At 31.2% G+C, this 18,099-nt stretch overlaps 1 protein-coding gene and 1 long non-coding RNA gene across 5 annotated transcripts in view; one reads left to right on the forward strand and one right to left on the reverse strand.

Moving 5' to 3' along the window:
• Positions 1-268: 268 nt before the first annotated feature.
• Positions 269-18,099, forward strand: part of LOC130893546 (sex determination protein fruitless) — a 41,751-nt gene continuing 23,920 nt past the window's right edge. For 3 of the 4 annotated variants that reach the window (XM_057799787.1, XM_057799788.1, XM_057799786.1), the window contains exons 1-4: positions 269-551; positions 1,401-1,918; positions 3,720-3,899; positions 10,433-10,550. In XM_057799787.1, the coding sequence (XP_057655770.1) occupies positions 1,415-1,918; positions 3,720-3,899; positions 10,433-10,550 (802 nt within the window). In that variant the 5' untranslated portion in view covers positions 269-551; positions 1,401-1,414. Of the gene's footprint in view, positions 552-1,400; positions 1,919-3,719; positions 3,900-6,411; positions 8,609-10,432; positions 10,551-18,099 lie in introns of those variants that run through there. The other variant, XM_057799785.1, reaches the window with a different exon arrangement.
• Positions 14,288-17,543, reverse strand: LOC130893548 (uncharacterized). The gene is made up of 3 exons (XR_009059217.1): positions 17,233-17,543; positions 16,424-16,631; positions 14,288-15,615 (listed from the first exon to the last, which is right to left on the reverse strand). It is a non-coding gene; the product is annotated as an uncharacterized LOC130893548 (long non-coding RNA).

Genomic DNA, 18,099 nt, shown 5'->3' on the forward strand with positions numbered 1-18,099 from the left:
CTCATAAAATTGTTTATAAAATTTAGAAATTCGTTTTTAATACAATAAAACAGTTTAAAATAATCTTTGTTGTGTTGTTTAAATGATAATACATTACGAATTGATAATATACTTTTTTGTAAGTTTATGTGATTTGTGACCAATTTAATCGGGACAGCTACTATAGCTATTTGGGTAATTGAGACAATCTATACAACATGTAATATTAGCGTTTCTAAAATGTAGTCCTGCAGCTATCTTTCACTGAAAAATGAATTTTCTAATACCAATATTATGCAACCCAATATACATTAACGGTGTATTTTGTTACGTGGCTAGAAAAGTAAGCCAGATAAAAATGTTTTGCAAATAAATTTAGCGGTATTTGAAAATTATTTTCCTTCGATGTGATGCCGTGTTAAAACTTATCGGTTTAGAAAAAGAAGAAATTGGGAAAAATTCATTTTTGTAACTTTTTATCCAATCAGATGCGTCATATATTTTGTTGCCTATGTAGTGTGCAGGAGGTAGAAAATTGGGTGGCGTTGTAATGTCATAAACAGGGCAAAAAGGTAAGTTTTTCCAATTTTTTCAGGATTGATTCAATTTTTTTCATCTTTTTCCCATTCGTTTTTAAAGTTTGCGGCAAAAATCAGTTCGCGAAACCAAATATTCGTGAAAAAAAATTATTTTTATTTCCGGAAATTGTTTAGAAGAAATCATCATTCACAAAATTCACAATGGCGGGTAAAAGGTTACTTCATTATAAATAGGATTAACAAAAATTAAAAACAAATAAAATAGATACTCAGATCGAGGGGAAGTTGAAGTTATAAATAGAAATAAAACACATAAAGTTATTATTCGGTTTTTATTAATATATTCGAAAGCAGTTGTCAACCATACTTCTGTACTTTTAAGGGCATTGTACGCATCATGCCCTTTACATTCAGATTAAACGGAAATGCAAATAAATGACGTATGCAATTCTTTATTTATAGAAAAATGTTTTACTGTTCTTTAATAATAAATGCATTCCTGTATGTAATTGTGCTTGTAAAATAACTGTTATTTCTAGATGGTTACAGTTTTAGGTCAAATAACTCTATTCTAAACAGTACAACTAAGTGCAATCTACCATAAGTTCTACACGTATTTTTATAGTGAAAAAGTGAATTTAACATGTGGCCAATACCTCAAAATTGGACAGTAACTTGCATAGATCTAAATATTTCAACTTCATAACTCACATATGTATAAACGAATCCTTAATTTAAACAGTCAATCCTATTTAGAAATAGCGAGTTTCTAACATTTAAATAAATGAGAAAATTAGTGAAAATTTTTATTATTTCTGCAGTTACTGTTCAGTTCATGTAATTATTTTGTAAATGTAATGTGTGGTTTCGACTTTTTGGTAGGTTAAAAGTAGACGATGGATCAGCAATTTTGTCTAAGATGGAACAACCATCCGACAAACCTAACAGACGTACTAAGCAGTCTCTTAAGAAGAGAAGCACTATGTGATGTAACTTTAGCTTGTGATGGAGAAACTTTTAAAGCCCACCAAACGATCCTCTCAGCATGTAGCCCCTATTTCGAAACAATTTTTATACAAAATTCCCACCCTCATCCGATAGTTTTTCTTAAAGATGTCAATTACAACGAAATGAAAGCACTATTAGATTTTATGTATAAAGGTGAAGTGAATGTGTCACAAAATTTGCTACCGATGTTCCTAAAAACTGCAGAAGCCTTGCAAATTAGGGGTCTCACAGACAACAATTCCTTAAGCAAAAATGACGAATTATCAGAAGTGCCAAGAAGGGAAAGGGATAGGTTAGTTGAAAGAGATAGCCCTCCGGTGGAAAAAAGGAAACGAAAATCATCGTCAAACTGTGATATGACATCAAACTCTGACAGGTTTAATGATACTCAGGTATGTTTAATAACTCTTATATTATTAAACGAAAAAGTAGATTTTTTAAAGTATTTCGCTTACCAAGAAAATTAATTTTATAAAAATTTTGATAATAATAATATTTTGTTGTTCCTTTCTATCCAGTGGTTCTGTATAAGATATTGAAATAAGTTGACCGGTCCTGAATGATTACACTGTAATTTTTAAGAAGGGTTGACATGTTTAAAACATATATTTTAAACTTGTTTTAATCAATGTTCTTTTTATTATAACTATTTTCAACTGTTTTTTTTTTTACTAAAATATTACGCAAGTGTTTTCTAGTTAGGGATTAAGGGAAACATTTGTCCTATTTTTTCCTAGTAAAAAGAAATTACACTACTCTGTGACATGTTTGATTTATTATTCAATTTCAAGTTACTGGAAAATTATATTTAAACTCTGTTTTTACTTTCCGGTGGTGCCAACTGGAAAGCTTAAAAAGGCAGTTCCCATTGAATATTATTTCAATTTATAAATATGGGCCATAATGTCTGAATTTCTTCATTATATTGTAATCTATATATTAAAAAGTTCAATGACTTTCATCGACCTTGATTTATTTCGATTACAACCATAATTATTGAATACAAAATAAATCATATTGTAAATAATAAAAAGATAACTATTTCTTAGAAAATTTACTATTGTCTCACAATATTGACAGGTGTAATTTATGTACTCTAAATTATATTAAACAATTTATAATTTCATCTTGAGGATAAGTGGAATATACAATGTTTTAAATCAAAATCTTCTGCATCTAATTGGAAAATCTTTTAAACATGATAAAAATGTGATCTGTAGTGAAATTGTCCTTGGACTAATAGATGTTAACCAATCGGACAAGCTTTGTAGGGAGCAGAACAAAATAAAATCTTCTATCAAACCTGGAGATGGTAACCTCACGGTTTTAATGATGTTTTCATAATCATGAACTCAGAAATATTGTGAGGGTAATTGGGAACCAATAAAACAGATTTTTATCAACTGAAGATGAAATATTTAAGAAAATATATCGGTGTGAGTTGTTATTTGGTGTATTTAAATAACTCCGTATTTAAATTTACTTCTTGTATGTACCTGACCCTGTTAAATAAATGGATCCTTTATCCTTAAGGATGATGTGTATAAAATCTTAATTATTTCAATAATGGAAAAAAACAGTTGAGTATATGAATCATTCGGTCATCGTGGCTCATCCTAATTTAAACAGGAATCCTGATAATATGAAAAAAAATCAAAATTCGATATTATAAAATGGCTTTTGATTTGATTTATGTTGTCGTAACTGAAGACAACAAGTAGTTCATTTACTTACTACAAGAAAAAGAAGAAGAAATAAAATATTGAAAACACGTATTTCTAGTTCAATTATTATCGAAGAGACTTTAGAGATGTTAAATTTTATTTTCTACCAGTAACTTATTGGAATCCTATATTTTTTAAAACGTTTTTCACTCTTAAACTTTGTATTTTCTATATTACTATTTGAAAATAGTGAATTTTTAACAGTAAAAAATCCGAATGTGAATTTTTTTCAAATTAATTAATCCACTGACTAGAATCCCTCAAAATAGTGTTAATTTAGTGAAAGTTGAAGTGAAAATCCCATCTAATATTAGTAGGCTACGTTTTTTGAAGAAATTAATTTAATTCAAATATTCATGTTTCGTTTTTGGTACCATTTTTCAATTATAATTTTTTTAAGTCGATACAGTAGCAGTTAACGGTTATTTCTGTCAATTATCTATAATAAATGTATTTTATATAATTTCAGGCATCTCAAAGAGCAAATCCAAATGTACCAAAGTTAAATCCCATATCGCCTGTCGATAGGGATACAAATTCAGGTCCAGAGGATATGAGAATATCTTCCCCTTTGATAAAACAGGAACCTCTACACGATTCCAACCTAACAATCGATTCCTTTCATTCAATGTCAGAAGCATTACAGACGGTAAGTACAATTTTTTATTTACCAGGTAAAATTCGAAACTTCGGGAGACAATTGAAGATACTTTTTATCAATTCTTATTTCTACTAATATAAAATAGTGTGGAGGTTCTAAGTGAAGGTAACCAAAAGAACTGGAGTGGAATCGATCCTTTCTGGCGAAAAGAATGATGTAATGTTGAGTATGTGATTGTTTGAATGCTTAATTTGTTTAATTTTTATATTTAACTCCTTGAAAGATTACAAATAAAGCAACGGAGAAGATAAAGGATATCGGTTGTCTTATATTGGAGTAGATATGGATCCATATTTAATTATAATTTCTCCAGAAGATCCTTTTTGACGAAAAGAATAGTAGAATGTTGAGTATGTTATTGTTTGAATGCTTAATTTATTTAATTTTTATATGCAGATTGCAAATAAACCAACTGAGAAGAAAAAAGATGTTGGTTATCTTATATTGGAGTAGATATTGATTTATATTAAATTATAGTGTCTCCAGGGGCCTTATTTTGAATTTTTTTCTATTGGGGAGCATATGTTAGAATAGAATCTATCTACTTTTGGTATATGCAGGGAGATATTAATAAACGTCACGATTAATTCATACTGTATATAACTAGTAGTGATTAATGCTAGACATTTCGAAATTTTTATATCATTGTAACTTATTTTTTATTCAACATACATAAACTACAAAAGATATTTCGAGTTAAAACTGAAACTAATCACTTTTTTTTAAATAAATGTTTGAATAATGAAAAAAAATTGATTATATGAATTAGTCGGTGATCGTGGTCGATCTTAATTCAAATAACAGTCCTGATTAAATGAAAAAATCAAAATTCGATATTATTTTTACTATAAAATGGCTTTTGACTTTGTAATATTGTAACTAAAGACAACAAGTAGTTCATTTACTTACTACAAGAAAAAGAAGAAGAAATAAAATATTGAAAACACGTATTTCTAGTTAAGTTATTATCGACTTTAGAGAAGTTTTGTTTTCTACAAGTAATTGTGAGATTCGTATAATTTTTAAAATGTTTTTTCCCATATTCAGTCTCAAATTTACTATTTTCGATAATACTGTTTCATAAATAGTGAATTTTTAAGTGTAACAAATCCGAATGTAAATTTTTATCAAATTAATGAATACACTCTTTGAAATCCCTCAAATTAGTGTTGAAATGTGAACAAAATAGTGTTTTAAAGTTTTCTACAGCTAAGTATGGAGGTAATTTTTTTTATAAAGTAAAACTTTTTCGATGCATTATCCTGAGGCATGTCCCAGGTTTAGTCATTATTTAGGGACGGTTTTTCTTTGGTCAATCCGTCTCTGAACATTCTACGTGATGTTTTTACATATATTCACTCACACATATATGTTATTTTTTATAAAGTTTTAAAAATAGTGAATTTTTAGCTGTAAATCAATATCAAATTAATGAATCCACTCATTAAGATCGTGTTTCAAAGATTTCGAATAATCTTTTGTAATTTATATATATTTTAAACGATTAGGATATGTGTAAATGCAGTGATAAGTTCAGTGTTTTGTGTTACTTTCATGTGTACCTTTATTTTGGTAGAGTTTTCATCGTTTAGCCATCCCCCCGCGAAGGAAGGATTACGAAGTTTACATAAATACATATCTGTTCAATATTTGAAACAGGCAAAATATTATTCTCAAGTATTTGTCCCAGAAACATTAATGAGAGTTGACAGATGGAAATCTGTCGACTTCTTTAGTCCCCTTAACTCATTTTAAGTCCCAAATAATTCTTGTTTTTCAGAACATTTCAAAACAGATTTTTCAATAAAAAAGACCAATTTACAAAGGAAAGTAAATTGACTTAACTTTTTACTTCCAATTGAACATAAGTTATTGTAAATATAAAAAATGACATCCTGTGGGTTATTTGTCCCGTTCTTTGGTCTTATTTGTCACCATATAAGTAGCAGTAATTAAATTTTTTTACTAATTTTGTCTTCATAGTTTCCTAAACGTTCTGTTTCGTACAAAAGCTTGACAGTAGCGTATGAACTAGTATTTTTATGATACAGTTCTTTCTATTTTACCTAATGACACTTGTTTCATATCTTCTGGTCCACATACAGCATTGGAAAGCTTTTAAAGTTGATAAACTTGATTTCAATAAGGATAAATTATAATAAAGTCTTGACATTTTACTTCACCATGAATAATACAAGATATATTTCTTCAAGTAGTCTCCCATATCATCAGATTTATCTCCAAATTATTTTTTTCTTTGGGGTTAAAAATTAATACTGATACAAAACTTTTTTTTAATTGTCGATTCACAAACAAACTCCAAAAAAGTGAGATTCGAGTGGAATAGTTTATTATAATTTATCCCTACGTTCTGTAGTTGAGTAGATCTTCAAAATGAACAAGATATGTATTTACAGAATAGTGCTAATATCGAAAGAAACAGAAAATGCTGTGAACCAGTCAAAACGGCATTCACATATCCTTCCTTCTTTTTTGACAGATCAATTTTCGGGGGAGAGAAGGCGACTTTGAAACTCTACCAACGCCAGTGTTCCAACAACCGCCACCGATAAAACAAATAGAATATCAACTGGATAAAGTACCTTCCACCATTGTTATCGAAGATATATCAACTAGAAGTATTAGTAATTTATGGAATAAAACCAAACAAGAATATCATAATTTTGGAGACTATAGTAACGTATCGACAATTAATTATAGAACATCCAAGTCGATAGATATTAAACCCCAAGAATGTTCCGTTATACAAGATCCTACTTTTGTACAAAACAAGCCTACAGTGGGAAGAAAATACAGCAAATTCAGACCCAATTGGATGGACCTTTATATGTGGTTGCAATACGATGAAAATAAAAATATAATGTTTTGCAAATATTGTAGAAAATGGAGTCACGAAGTACCTGATATACGTACATCTTTCGCAATAGGAAATTCGAATTTCAGATTGGAGATCGTTAACCATCATGACAAATGCAAAGCACACAAATTGTGTATGGCTAAGGAATTTACTATGAATTCAAATAATAACAATGATACCATCAATACCGTCCTAGGAGGAAGTTCTTCAAGTTGAAATCAGTGATTGATACAGTATGTGAAATATCTGGAATCCTTAATGATTACTACCACTACATCAACACTCACAATTATTCTAATTGGTCCTTCGAGCCGGATATTAACCTATGTGCATATGGAAGGCTCGAAAGACCAGCTAGTATTAACAGTATTAATTTCAAAATTGGACTCACTAATTTTCTTCTCATATATTTATGTTTCTGTGGTTGGCTTGAAAGTACAGACAGTGTAATTGTGAATATTGACGTATATTTGGAATTATTGAGATAATTCGAAGACTTTTACTATTTACCTTACGTGTATTGGTAGTTCAATTTTATTTTAAATAATTTTTTTTTGAGAATTTTGGAGGGTTCAATATTTTTCCGGAAAACCTATGGAGCTTTTGATTTTTTTTTTAAATGAAATTTCAAAATTTGAATACTTTGAATGTTTTTATAAAATTGAGGGACCGAAGCTCAAGCTTCGAGTAGATAAATTTGTCCCTTAAAACTATCGATTTGTTTCAAAATTTCAATACGAATAATACCATCAGCGGATGGCATGAAATAGAAATAAGCAAGATGTGGTAATGATACCTAGAGTGGACAAAAAAAATGTTTAGCTTCACTAGAAGATTATATAATCAAGTGTGATAGATTTTTCCCTAAAAAACTAGCGCAGGATGTAGTTGTACGATTCGTATTAAGGGTGTATTCTGATCTAGAAGCCTAAATTTTAAGTATTTTTGAAATTAACTTGAAAAAAATTGTTAGTATCTATTTTTTTTATATATATTTATCGACTTTTTAAGGATATAAAAAAAGTGGGGGCTACAAAAAACGGTTGACATGATTCCACCCCTTGTAGTGATTTAGAACAAACAAATTTGAAAAATTCTTAATCTTCTTTTGAACTTTTCGAATTGAAATTTTTTAAAATCCAAAACAGACACCATAGAGAAATATATAAAATATATTCCCACGAAAATTCAAAGGAATCGGTCGTGTAGTACTTGAGGTATCATCTCAAACATCTCAAAAAAAAATAATTTCGAAAAAAAGTCACAAGATCTACGGAAATAATGCTAATATTTAAAAATCCGTTTAAAGACATATTCTTAAGGAGCTAAACTTTGAAAAAATGCAAAAAAAATCGATTTTTTCGGATTTCGAGACCAGAACACCCCCTTAATGTGAAATATCTAGTACTTCTGCGCTAGAAGAAAGTATTTTGAGAAAATCATCGAAAAATTATAGTGTACAACACGTTTTTAAACACATAAAGCTTCGCATAAATAACCTATTCCGCTAAATGTATTTAAGGACTCCAGATATTTCCAATTTTTTTTCCTACCGATATAGGGAAGTTGAAACTAGTTTGCAAAAAAAATATGTGATGATATGAGGGTTGTGTGATTGTTAAATAAAAACTGAACTTGTTGAAATTTGGAAAAAGTTTTTTGTTGTTGTTTTTAAATAGTTTATGATAAAAATAGAGTTTTTTTTTAAGGATTAGGAACATTTTATTTTTAACCAAAACAATTATAATTGTTTGTTATATATTACAAATTGTATTTAACATTTTTTATTGAAATATACGTTTCTAAATTATCGGTTTGATATACCGAGTGGCTTTTATTCCCGAGGCATAAATAAACCGATTTCACCACCATATGTAGAATCAATTTTTATTTATGACCAAAAAAATCATTTTTTTTTCTAATTTTTCTCTTTTTGTATCGAATTTATTGGTTTCATTTTCTCGTATTTACATTTTAATTCAGTTTTCTGGAAAATAACACAAAAAAAATCTATCCACTCGTTTTCCTGGATAGTCGCATTTCGTGGTCTGTTCAATCCCCTCCTTTTAGGTTCTTGAAGGTCTTCTTCTATTCTGCCGTTGCTACTTTTCGTCTTCGTTTATTCTGCTGTTGCTACACTTCGTCTTCTTCTATTCTGTTGTTGCTACACTTCGTCTTCTTCTATTCTGTTGTTGCTACACTTTGTCTTCTTCTATTCTGCTGTTGCTACACTTTGTCTTCTTCTATTCTGCTGTTTTTACACTTCGTCTTCTTCTATATTCTGAGATTGATACATCAATGCTTCCTTCGGCGACCTCTCTGCTCCATCTTCTTCACATGTATCAAAACAGTTGCTTAGTTTGTATTCTCTCTAAAATCGTGTATACTCGACCAAATATCTTCATTTCGTAAATGCTCGGTTCTGGATAACCTGCACGATCTTCTCCAGTAAATCATGTCCGCGGACTCAATTATTTTGTTATGTCTATCCTTCAGTTTCCAGCACTCGAATCCGTACGTTAAATTGGGCACCAACTATGACTTTGTATATTGTCATTTTTGTGTTGAGGATAATTTGTCGTGACCAAAGCATTGAGTTCGGAATTTGTGTTTGACATATTTATATAATTCCTTTAAAACTAACAAAAATAGATCCACTTAAATGGCCGTCACTTTTTTCTGACTAATCGGAACCTAATGACATTTGACACGTAGTCTTTTGAAAGTTGGTACTTCATAAACGTCATATGGATTTGGCAATGGCGGCGCCATCTATCTGTCAGTCACACGAATTATTGAATGATGTAATACAAAGTTATTTTTCATGGAATAAAAATCTATTTAGAAGATTTGTATCAAAAATCTGTCAAAACCACTTACTATAATCAAATTCGTACGTAATGTTCGAATTAATTGAGAAAAACGAACAAAAACATATTTTCTATTTATTATTAACTATAATCAGATTACAAAATCTTTTAATTACTGTGGAGATGTCCCCTCTTTGATAAAAATGACTGTTAACGGCTTAACGGACACTAATTTTAGCACGTTTCGTAAGAAAAATATTCTCCCGAACAAATAACCATCGACCTATACGTAGATACAGCCACAACTGAACTAACAAAACTGTAAAACCAGTTCTGCATACTGCCTTTAAGCAAATATTACCGGTTTGAAGCGGTTGTAATCACATTAAACACACACACACACACAAAAATGTATTTGTTTCAATTAATTCGAACAGAACGTATATTTATGAAGTTTATTTAATTTTCTTTTATTATTGTGAACCTGTTTTATTAATAAAATATGTTACAACTTTATCCGGTCGATTGTTTTTGCAGTATAAAATAATTCCTTTTGACATTTATACTTAATTTGAACACACTATGTACTACACTTGCGCAAAATTCACTTTTAATCCCTGAAGATGACGAGTTGGGTATCGAAACGTGCGTCAAATAGTACGTTTTACGATTCTAAAAAGTTTTTTCAACGATATTCCATGAAAATTCTTCAAAACAATTCGATGAGAACGAATAACAAGATCAACGATGATATTTTTTTTATCGGTGTGATATTTTGTTCCCTTAACGAGATGTCGAATATTTCAAAAGTGTTTACGTTGTTTTTGTGATAGGGTGGAAGCGTGAGCGTACATCCGGACGACGTGAAGCTAATAGGACATCAAATATCCGATTTAGCAGACAACGAAACACCTTCTATTCCTCCACCAGAAATAACAGATACGATAGACGGTAAGTTGATGAAAAATAATTTTGGGTGTTTGTTTATTTCGTGGTCGTAGAACATTGTAAATAAATCTTATTTTAATTTGTTCAATATATAGTGTGTTCATAAAATTAATCTATATTTTTATTCCAGTTAGGTATAAAAAAAAGGTTTTTGCGAATGTTTTAAACTGTTAATCGTACATACTGTATATATTCTCAGGTTTTCATTAATCTTACATACTGTATATATTTCGTTCATTTAAATCCTACCAATAACAACCGAGATACGTGGTAAAGTCTTGTTGGCGTCGATATTTTATCTGTATAGGAAAAAAAGAAGATTTCCATAACCAAAACCGGAGATTTTTGCCTTTTTTGACTCGGAACATCTTCATCATCTTGTACAATATGCTACGTCTGTTTCTGGTTTCGTTTATCCCACTCAAATCCTACCAATAACAACCGAGATACGTGGTAAAGTCTTGTTGGCGTCGATATTTTATCTGTATAGGAAAAAAAATTGGATTTCCGTAACCAAAACCGGAGATTTTTGCCTTTTTTGACTCGGAACATCTTCATCATCTTGTACAATATGCTACGTCTGTTTCTGGTTTCGTTTATCCCACTCAAATCCTACCAATAACAACCGAGATACGTGGTAAAGTCTTGTTGGCGTCGATATTTTATCTGTATAGGAAAAAAAGAAGATTTCCATAACCAAAACCAGAGATTTTTGCCTTTTTTGACTCTGAACATCTTCATCATCTTGTACAATATGCTACGTATGTTTCTGGTTTCGTTTATCCCACTCAAATCCTACCAATAACAACCAAGATACGTGGTAAAGTCTTGTTGGCGTTGATATTTTCTCTGTATAGGAAAAAAAGAGGATTTCCATAACCAAAACCAGAGATTTTTGCCTTTTTTGACTCGGAACATCTTCATCATCTTGTACAATATGCTACGTCTGTTTCTGGTTTCGTTTATCCCACTCAAATCCTACCAATAACAACCGAGATACGTGGTAAAGTCTTGTTGGCGTCGATATTTTATCTGTATAGGAAAAAAAGAGGATTTCCATAACCAAAACCGGAGATTTTTGCCTTTTTTGACTCTGAACATCTTCATCATCTTGTACAATATGCTACGTATGTTTCTGGTTTCGTTTATCCCACTCAAATCCTACCAATAACAACCGAGATACGTGGTAAAGTCTTGTTGGCGTCGATATTTTCTCTGTATAGGAAAAAAAGAGGATTTCCATAACCAAAACCGGAGATTTTTGCCTTTTTTGACTCTGAACATCTTCATCATCTTGTACAATATGCTACGTATGTTTCTGGTTTCGTTTATCCCACTCAAATCCTACCAATAACAACCGAGATACGTGGTAAAGTCTTGTTGGCGTCGATATTTTCTCTGTATAGGAAAAAAAGAGGATTTCCATAACCAAAACCGGAGATTTTTGCCTTTTTTGACTCTGAACATCTTCATCATCTTGTACAATATGCTACGTATGTTTCTGGTTTCGTTTATCCCACTCAAATCCTACCAATAACAACCGAGATACGTGGTAAAGTCTTGTTGGCGTCGATATTTTCTCTGTATAGGAAAAAAAGAAGATTTCCATAACCAAAACCGGAGATTTTTGCCTTTTTTGACTCTGAACATCTTCATCATCTTGTACAATATGCTACGTATGTTTCTGGTTTCGTTTATCCCACTCAAATCCTACCAATAACAACCGAGATACGTGGTAAAGTCTTGTTGGCGTCGATATTTTATCTGTATAGGAAAAAAAGAGGATTTCCATAACCAAAACCGGAGATTTTTGCCTTTTTTGACTCTGAACATCTTCATCATCTTGTACAATATGCTACGTATGTTTCTGGTTTCGTTTATCCCACTCAAATCCTACCAATAACAACCGAGATACGTGGTAAAGTCTTGTTGGCGTCGATATTTTATCTGTATAGGAAAAAAAGAGGATTTCCATAACCAAAACCGGAGATTTTTGCCTTTTTTGACTCTGAACATCTTCATCATCTTGTACAATATGCTACGTATGTTTCTGGTTTCGTTTATCCCACTCAAATCCTACCAATAACAACCGAGATACGTGGTAAAGTCTTGTTGGCGTCGATATTTTATCTGTATAGGAAAAAAAGAGGATTTCCATAACCAAAACCAGAGATTTTTGCCTTTTTTGACTCTGAACATCTTCATCATCTTGTACAATATGCTACGTATGTTTATGGTTTCGTTTATCCCACTCAAATCCTACCAATAACAACCGAGATACGTGGTAAAGTCTTGTTGGCGTCGATATTTTATCTGTATAGGAAAAAAAGAAGATTTCCATAACCAAAACCAGAGATTTTTGCCTTTTTTGACTCTGAACATCTTCATCATCTTGTACAATATGCTACGTATGTTTATGGTTTCGTTTATCCCACTCAAATCCTACCAATAACAACCGAGATACGTGGTAAAGTCTTGTTGGCGTCGATATTTTATCTGTATAGGAAAAAAAGAAGATTTCCATAACCAAAACCAGAGATTTTTGCCTTTTTTGACTCTGAACATCTTCATCATCTTGTACAATATGCTACGTATGTTTATGGTTTCGTTTATCCCACTCAAATCCTACCAATAACAACCGAGATACGTGGTAAAGTCTTGTTGGCGTCGATATTTTATCTGTATAGGAAAAAAAGAGGATTTCCATAACCAAAACCAGAGATTTTTGCCTTTTTTGACTCTGAACATCTTCATCATCTTGTACAATATGCTACGTATGTTTATGGTTTCGTTTATCCCACTCAAATCCTACCAATAACAACCGAGATACGTGGTAAAGTCTTGTTGGCGTCGATATTTTATCTGTATAGGAAAAAAAGAAGATTTCCATAACCAAAACCAGAGATTTTTGCCTTTTTTGACTCTGAACATCTTCATCATCTTGTACAATATGCTACGTATGTTTCTGGTTTCGTTTATCCCACTTAAATCCTACCAATAACAACCGAGATACGTGGTAAAGTCTTGTTGGCGTCGATATTTTATCTGTATAGGAAAAAAAGAAGATTTCCATAACCAAAACCAGAGATTTTTGCCTTTTTTGACTCTGAACATCTTCATCATCTTGTACAATATGCTACGTATGTTTCTGGTTTCGTTTATCCCACTCAAATCCTACCAATAACAACCGAGATACGTGGTAAAGTCTTGTTGGCGTCGATATTTTATCTGTATAGGAAAAAAAGAGGATTTCCATAACCAAAACCGGAGATTTTTGCCTTTTTTGACTCTGAATTCATCCGCGGTTTGTCACTGCTTTTTAGCTCTATCAGCTCTAGAAATTCGTGACTTTAAGTTCACTGTTTGTAGACGTCGCTAAATGCCCTTTTCTTCGCTATAAAGTAAACGGGAGGCAGGTTTAGTTCAGAATGTTAGTCCACGTGTGTTACCAACAAGCTTTGGACAAATCCATTCAGCCTACGGATACCGAAATATTAGCAAGTTACTTTATGAACGCACTGTATAAAATGAGATTCAAAAATAAAATTTCAAACTAGATTTCGAAAAAAGATGTGTAGTAAACAAATTAGTGAAATAAAAAAACATTTTCGTCAACAATCGAACCGGTATACGAGGTTTATCCCGAAAGTATCTAACCTACTTTCATATCTCCACATTGGTGTTTTTATTTATGGTAATCCATATTTGATTAAATGAAATTTTACTAGCGGAGTTTTCACTTTCTGAAGCAGTTGAAAGCTTGAATTCATCGCATTAGTTTCCACAGTCTCTTGGTCATCAAACTGATGTATTTCGAACATATTTTTAATATTGTACGATTGGTGCATCTTTAATATCAGACTGCATAAGGTCTTTGTTATTAAAAACAACGGTAAACATCGTCTTTACTTCAATTTTGACATTTACCACATTGTTTTGAGCGATTCGTTGGTTCAAATTCTTCGATTAGTAGATTTTGGTAAACTATTATCTGTTTCTGGTTCACAAGTCGAACGTGCTCGATAATTTCTAGCAAAACTTAGCTCGAAGATCGACCAAATCGTTTCCGGACTAGTTTTTTTCAATATTGAAGCAAATCGAAAACAACGCACACCAACAAATTCATGAAGACTCAGTTGTTGCCCTACAAAGGTCGTTTGGAAGTTTTGAAGGAAAATATGAAGACAGGATGGACATTTTTTGATGAAATCTTGTATTTTGTTATATTTTTATACAGGCACTGGAATACATTGCGACCCAAAGGATCTATTGAGTCCCCCTTTCTTGCTGCGATACCGGAGAACCCAGTGTTTACAGCTGATCCATAATTTCCACTCTTTCTAAAGAGTCTAGAATGTGGAATGGTTTCAATTGCCAGAGATCTTCGTCTACAATTTCATACTATAGAGGTTTCATCTCCAGTGGAACAAAATCTGCATTTTCTGCTAAATCTAGCGTCTTCAGGTGGTTGTTGAGGCGACAGTCCTCCGATAGCATTCGTAGATTGTTCTTGATACATTCAGCAGATCTTCTATGGTTATAGTTCACCAGAAGAGTGTTTGCCTACCTCTTATTTTCCATTGTTCTATATCTAATACCACAGAAGGGTTCTGGTCTCATGAAGGTCTGGTCTATAAATGTGAGGTATCAAATGGGTTTAACAGCTGATAAACTGTCATTTTTTCCCTCCAAAATGCATATTTATTCTATTGTTTTTCCTTTAGCTACATTTCTACGTCGCTGCTTTTATATAATTTTCTTCGTCTTATCCTTCAATCCTCTGGTAACTTTAGCATATCTTGACATCCTTTTTATATATATTTCTGCTTTATGTAACATTATTTTATGTTGGTAGCAACCAAAAACAAATGTTTCTGTAGCTAGGGAATAAGCATTATCAACTAGTCACATCTTCATTCATTAGAAAACAACTGAGTAAATGATGTACCATCTAAAACCCCTTCGAACAAAATGATTTGGTTATTTCAAACAAAAATCTGTTCGTATAAAGGTTATTCTTCTTTCCCTCGTATCGATTTCCCAGCCATTGATTCTTCTGGAATTGTTCCTGAAATAAATAATCGAACCATTTGTTAAAAAAATAAAAATGTATCTAAATGAACGGGTAAAACTAACCTCAAAATTTCTTTATTCGTTAAAACAATATGCATGTTATAACCGGCTTTGCTTATTGGAGTGGCATGTTATAAATTTTTTCTTTATTTAGATTAGATATATATATCGAATCAAACTAAACACTAAATCTGAAATTTATTTATTATCATAATTGAATTCTGATGATGCTATTAACGCTATCCTAGTAAATAATGTAAAATGGAACCTAGTGTTTAAAAAAAAAATCAAAACCGTTCAAAGTAATCGCCATTGTACACAAACGCACTTCTGACAACGTCCATACATTTTTGAAAACTGAAAATGTCTCTATCGCTATCGATCGCATATCACTGGCACTAGGTCAGGAGAGTAGGGTGGACGATTGAGAACAGTTACTTCTTCGTAATGCTCAACTTCTCCCCGCTGAATCATTCACACACTATTTACACTACCACTACACCAAAACTCACAATTACATTGTCTAACGCCTGTTTCGATAATCAGGTTATCGTCTTCAGAGACTTGGTTGTTGAAACGCGCATCAGGCAGTGTAATTGTTAGTTTTGGTGTAGTGGTAGTATAAACTGTGTGTTCAGTATGAATATCGCCAACGGTTCCAGAAATTCCAACTAGCACATGTTGTTGTAGGTATATGTTGATGATTAGAAAGTTTCGTCTCGATATTTATCAACAAATCGCATACAAAAATATTTCAAAATACTAAATTATTTTTTTTTAATGCTCAAACTTTTCCAACTCACTTTATATATCTAATATGGACGATGGTCTTCACTATGATACGTAACAACTTGTTATGGCTTTTCCTATATTGAGGACCGTTGTTTCAAGTTTGTTTCTTCTTCTACCAGGTTTATCAACTATTTTTAGCTTGTTCATAACATTTTGTTTACACAATTCCGTTTCATTCTGGTCTCTGTTTATCTCTTGAAACAATGAAGTCTCCTCAAACTAAAAAAATTTGGTAATATTACAAATTTTACTTATTATCCTGTATAAAAAAGAATTGCATACTTTGGCACAATGTTACTATTAAATCGAAAGAACTACAAGTTGTAAAACAATTTCGTATAAGAATTTTTGTAAATTCAGATCGTTTATTTAATTTGGGCGCTATAAAGGTAAGTTATTGTAAAGAAAATTTGTCTTTTGGCCGTTTTGTATTATAATCGTTCATTATTTGGTGAAGGAAATGATTTAATTTTTATAAATCTTCTTTTTATGCATGCAAATAATTTCAAAATAATATCCCAAAGATGGCTCGGCAGCTTTCACACAACTTGATTATTCGAATAGACCAATTCTTTACGAATCTTTCGTTTAAACATATTTCAGCCGAAAATTAGATTTTCATTGCGAGTTTTATTCGAATTTTGAGAGAAAAACTACTATTTCAAGAAGTTCAAACCCAAAAAACGTCCATTTTTTCCTCAATCTCAATTTTTACTTGATATTTGAAACTAATTCTATATAAAAAAGATCTAAAATCAAGACGAGTTATCGAGAAAAACTTTGAAAGGAGTTTAAGAAGTAAAAAGTTGAAGAAATTTACCAAAATCTTCATCTACCATGCCCATTCGTATGCTCAAAAGTTCTATCACACTTTAAACGAACACTGAGTTTATTATATTAATCCGAAACTGATAATCCGGAATGTAGTTAAGGAAATTATCACTTAAACAGACACATTTTTAGATAAAAAGTTTTTTTATACAATCACAATAATATACTTGTATGTTTTTACCATTCTTTCGCGTAAATAAAATTCTATTTGCTTCGAATTCAATTATAAAACGAACAAAACACTTTTTTTAACAAACGTTTCCCTAATGACATCTCTATTCGCGCCAAGACATCCTAGTCTCTGCCCGGTGTTGCCACTATTCTCAATATTAATAACATTACTTTAAAAATATTCGATACTTTAAAAAAACAGTTTTATAAAAATTATCTTGTAAATTTCTTTTTGCTTATAAAAAAAAAAATAAATTCATTGATCGTATCCAATTTAGTATTAATATTTTTTGGACGAATTAACGAATTGATAATATAAACCTGGCAACGTTGTATCTTATCTATCGATAGAGTTTCTGGTATGTTGATGGTTTTTATAACTTATACAAAAAAGTAGACCATTATATGAAACGGAGATACCGTTAGGATTTAATATATTAAATAATATTAATAATAGTTTGAAAAAATTATTCAAAATAAATGTTCAGTTAAATAAAACACCGAATAAAATTTGTGTAAACAATTTGTTAGTTCGAAAAACCTAAATTTTAGTTTACTTGATTGACGTGCATTATTTTCCATGCCATACGAGGTCCAGTCGAAAGGTAATACAGTGTTTAGAAATCGGCTGAATATGTTTATTGCGAAACGAACGAGTTTGTTATTTTAATTTTTTTTAGAATTG

The sequence above is a fragment of the Diorhabda carinulata genome, chromosome 4, assembly GCF_026250575.1.
Source record: "Diorhabda carinulata isolate Delta chromosome 4, icDioCari1.1, whole genome shotgun sequence".
Classification (NCBI taxonomy): Eukaryota; Metazoa; Arthropoda; class Insecta; order Coleoptera; family Chrysomelidae; genus Diorhabda; species Diorhabda carinulata.